Source organism: Ailuropoda melanoleuca, chromosome 18 (genome assembly GCF_002007445.2).
Source record: "Ailuropoda melanoleuca isolate Jingjing chromosome 18, ASM200744v2, whole genome shotgun sequence".
Taxonomy (NCBI): Eukaryota; Metazoa; Chordata; class Mammalia; order Carnivora; family Ursidae; genus Ailuropoda; species Ailuropoda melanoleuca.
In genome coordinates this window covers 36,350,012-36,354,504 of record NC_048235.1, presented here as the reverse complement: position 1 = coordinate 36,354,504, position 4,493 = coordinate 36,350,012, and the positions used below count along the sequence as shown (strand labels likewise).

The following is a 4,493-nucleotide window of genomic DNA, read 5'->3' as shown; positions in this document are numbered from 1 at the left end:
AAAAAAAAATAGTGTGGAGATTCAAACTCTTGTTTAATTCATTGCGGGGGCACGAGTGGTGCTTGTGTGTTCCCATTGGCAAGGCGTGTTCCTCATAACTCACTGTCTTTTATTTCCTGACACACAGAGAAGTAGAATTAGAGGCGGCCATACCTCTTGTGGTCTAGTCCCTCCCCCTTGATTTGCATTGGAGGGTGCCCCAGGTCTTAAAGTATTACCTGGTAATATTGTGACTTGGGTTTACCTTTGACGGTACTTGCTTGATATAGATGATTGCCTTAAGTGTGGATGGTAAGAGGTTCCTGTTGTTTGTTCTGAATGACACCCAAGGTGCACAGAGAGCCAAGCTAAATCATGGGTCACACCCTGTCTGTCACCTAGGCTGGCCCTGGATGAACTGGTTGTTTTTCCAGTGCTTTCCCTAGGTCCCTTTTCCCAGCTTCCTCCTGGGGACTGGTTTGCTTTGAATATGAATAGCCCTTTCCAGGGCATAGTTGATCTCAGTACTGTGAAATTCTTGCTTTCTTTGTTCCTTCTTTGGAGTGGCCATGGAAGGCACACTTGTTCCCTCTGATCATTTCCACAGTGCTGAGTTAGTGTTCAGATCTTGCTCCCCTCGACTTTGCCGTAGTTTCCCAGGACTTAAGTCCTCGCTAACTGTAGTGAAGAGATAGTGAAACAAAGTCCTGGCTTCTGCTTTTCCCTTTTTATGCTGCTTCTCTCTACTCATCAGTTCCCTAAATTTAGGGGAGATTCGTGTCCATTTTTTATCTTTGAAGAAACCTAATTATAGGTCCCAAAGTAAAAGCTCACAGCTATTTTAGGGATTCGTTTTAGTTTGTCGCCTTGAAAGTGAGATTCGCAGTATATCGAGGTGAATGTTGGGGGCAGAGACTAGAGCTGTGGGCCAGCAAAACACATGTGCATTCCTTTTGGGAGATTCAGTATGTTGGTGAGGTTTTGGAGAAAATTCTGTCTTAGGTAGAATACCAGCCGATCTCCAGTTTGACAGGTAAAGAAGGCAGATGACTTGGAATTTTTTTCCACATGTCTTAAGACTGAGTATCCTCGGACAATGTGGTCATTATCTACACTCCTTTATGGGAGAACAAAAGCTATTTCCACCATTATTTCCAAGTTTTGAGGCAGCTCGGGGCCCTCCTTGAACCCCTTGAGGTAACCACTCACCGGACTGAATCTTAAGGTGCAGCCTCTCACTCCCCAGACGTTGTCTCTGTTCTTCCACCAAAGACCTGCAGACCCAAAAGTGTGGTTTGAGGGAGTCCCCNGAAACACATGTGCATTCCTTTTGGGAGATTCAGTACGTTGGTGAGGTTTTGGAGAAAATTCTGTCTTAGGTAGAATACCAGCCGATCTCCAGTTTGACAGGTAAAGAAGGCAGATGACTTGGAATTTTTTTTCACATGTCTTAAGACTGAGTATCCTTGGACAACGTGGTCATTATCCACACTCCTTTATGGGAGAACAAAAGCTACTGAGTATCCTCGGACAATGTGGTCATTATCTACACTCCTTTATGGGAGAACAAAAGCTATTTCCACCATTATTTCCAAGTTTTGAGGCAGCTCGGGGCCCTCCTTGAACCCCTTGAGGTAACCACTCACCGGACTGAATCTTAAGGTGCAGCCTCTCACTCCCCAGACGTTGTCTCTGTTCTTCCACCAAAGACCTGCAGACCCAAAAGTGTGGTTTGAGGGAGTCCCCTAGTCATCATTTCCCCTTGTCTGGTGACCCTGAAGGTGTGTCTAGCTAGAGGTCTCCTATTACACTAGGTCAGCCCCTAGAAGAGAATTCATTGGCACAGCCCTTACGAGCATGCTGTATCGATAGGCTCGAGTATTTTGCAGCCCACGTTCTTAGAGCCAGTGTGAGTTATGCTTTGCCTGCTGGTACATGTGCTGTCGATAATAGGCAGTGTTTTCATGGCCTCTTCGATTTTGCAGGAACTGACAATGGCGAAGCCCTCCCTGAGTCCATCCCCTCAGCTCCTGGGACGCTGCCTCATTTCATAGAGGAGCCAGACGATGCTTACATCATCAAGAGCAACCCCATTGCACTGAGGTGCAAAGCGAGGCCAGCCATGCAGATATTCTTCAAATGCAATGGCGAGTGGGTCCACCAAAATGAGCATGNCACTAGGTCAGCCCCTAGAAGAGAATTCATTGGCACAGCCCTTACGAGCATGCTGTATCAATAGGCTCGAATATTTTGCAGCCCACGTTCTTAGAGCCAGTGTGAGTTATGCTTTGCCTGCTGGTACATGTGCTGTCGATATAGGCAGTGTTCTCATGGCCTCTTTGATTTTACAGGAACTGACAATGGCGAAGCCCTCCCTGAGTCCATCCCCTCAGCTCCTGGGACGCTGCCTCATTTCATAGAGGAGCCAGATGATGCTTATATCATCAAGAGCAACCCCATTGCACTGAGGTGCAAAGCGAGGCCAGCCATGCAGATATTCTTCAAATGCAATGGCGAGTGGGTCCACCAAAATGAGCATGTTTCCGAGGAGAGTCTGGATGAGAGTTCAGGTAAGACTGTGAAGCTGTTAGATCCTCAGCTGGTATACTCACGTTGTCGTGTGGCTGGGAAAAACTGTGTGAGCCACACACCAGTGCTTTATTTGAATGAAGTCCTATGAACATCATCCAGGAGTATATAACGTGTGATAGTATGCTTATTTATTTTTTATTTAAATTTGATTAGCCAACTTATAGTACATCATTTAGTACATATGAAAAATTTATCGTATAATACCCAGTGCTCATCACATAACATGCCCTCCTTGATGCCCATCACCCACTTACCCCATCCCCCCACCCATCTCCGCTCCAGCAACCCTCAGTTTGTTTCCTAGTGTTGAGTCTCTCCTGAATTTTCTCCCTGTCTGATGACTTCCCATTCAGTTTTCCCTGCCTTCCCCTGTGGTCCTCTGCCCTGTTTCTTATCCTATGTCTAAATGACTCTGTAACTCCTTTGCTAGCCTATTGTAGGAGGGTAAAGGGGTATTTTTATCTCCCTGCTCTATATAACTTTAGCACCCAATTTTGTGTGGAAGCTAATATTCTCACTGGAAATAAAACCTACCAGTAACTTTCATTTTCCCAATTCTAAATATTTTAGAAGGCACATCTTCCACCGAATACATTTGTAAGCAGCATAATTTCAGTTTCTTTAATCTTTCCTCCTAGANCATCTTCCACCGAATACCTTTGTAAGCAGCATAATTTCAGTTTCTTTAATCTTTCCTCCTAGATCTTATTCTTGTATACATCATTCTCCATGGTTGGTGGTTTCTGAGTCTCCTTTAAGTTCTTTTGATCACTGGGTAATGACAGAGCCCAAAGTTGATGGCCAAATTTGAATAGGATCTCCAGTATGAAAAAAATTTAGGGACTATTTTTATTAATGTGGCTAATTTGGCGTTTGAGTGGTGGATGATGAGAATAATGGTCACATCGGCTAGTATTTATTGAGCACTTACTGTGTACCCAGTTTCATCTAAGCATTTGGCAGAGCTTATCTCACTGTTCTTCCAACAGCCCTCTGGGGTAAATGACACTACGGTTACCTTCTTATAGATAAGGAAACTGAGACTCAAAGACCTTAAGTAAACTACGGGTTTGTGCTGGATCTGAAAGCAAAATCATTTGACTTAAAACTTGTAAAATTTAGGGGTGCCTGGGTGGCTCAGTTGGGTTAAGTGTCCCAACTTTTGATTTCGGCTCAGGTCATGATCTCAGGGTCATGGAATTGAGCCCCACGCTCAGCAAGGAGTCTGCTTCCTCTCTCTCCCTCTGCTCCTCCCCCTGCTGGTGCGCACTCTCTCTCTCTCAGATAATCAATCTTTAAAAAAAATCGAAAAATTTATAACTTGTTAAATTTTAGTGTGTAACAGAAACAGTATATGCTTTTGAACTTTGGCTCCTCAGACTAACTGAAAATTTAGCCTCACCCTAAAACCAGTCTGCTCTCACCCTCGATTATTGCTCTTACTAGTCCCCACTCACTATCTAGATAACAGATATTGAGTAAGTCAAAAAGCCCGAGTATAATTAGGAAGTTTCAAGTCAGCTTAATTTATTAACTATGTGCCACTGTACTCAAGGCCTTGCAGAGTGTTCAAAGTGTGCTAAGATGCAAACCATGATCTCTAGGACTTCACATCTATTGATAGGTTGAAGTCCAATATACCCTTAAGTGCACTTATCCTTTGGAGGATTAAAAAAAATGATTATGCCCAATTAGGATTATCAGGAAAAGCGTGGAAGCCAGAGCATTTGAAAGGGAAACCAATGACTACTTAATTCAAATTAAGTAATTGAATTAATTTATTAATTGATGCTCCACTAATGGGGGCGGGGAGAGAGAGAGGGAGGGAGGGAGGGATCTCTGTGGCCTGGAGGTCAACATTAGCAAATGAAAGAAAGCTTAATATCTATTCAGCAGGGAGTTTAATATGTTTGAAATAGAAA

At 43.8% G+C, this 4,493-nt stretch overlaps 1 protein-coding gene across 12 annotated transcripts in view; it reads left to right on the top strand.

The window, feature by feature from the left end:
* The window catches only part of UNC5D (unc-5 netrin receptor D), a 567,635-nt gene that overhangs the window by 314,618 nt on the left and 248,524 nt on the right, over nucleotides 1–4,493 (top strand). For all 12 annotated transcript variants that reach the window (XM_034647536.1, XM_034647537.1, XM_034647535.1 and 9 more), the window contains exon 2: nucleotides 2,331–2,549. In XM_034647536.1, the coding sequence (XP_034503427.1) occupies nucleotides 2,331–2,549 (219 nt within the window). The remainder of the gene's footprint in view (nucleotides 1–2,330; nucleotides 2,550–4,493) is intronic.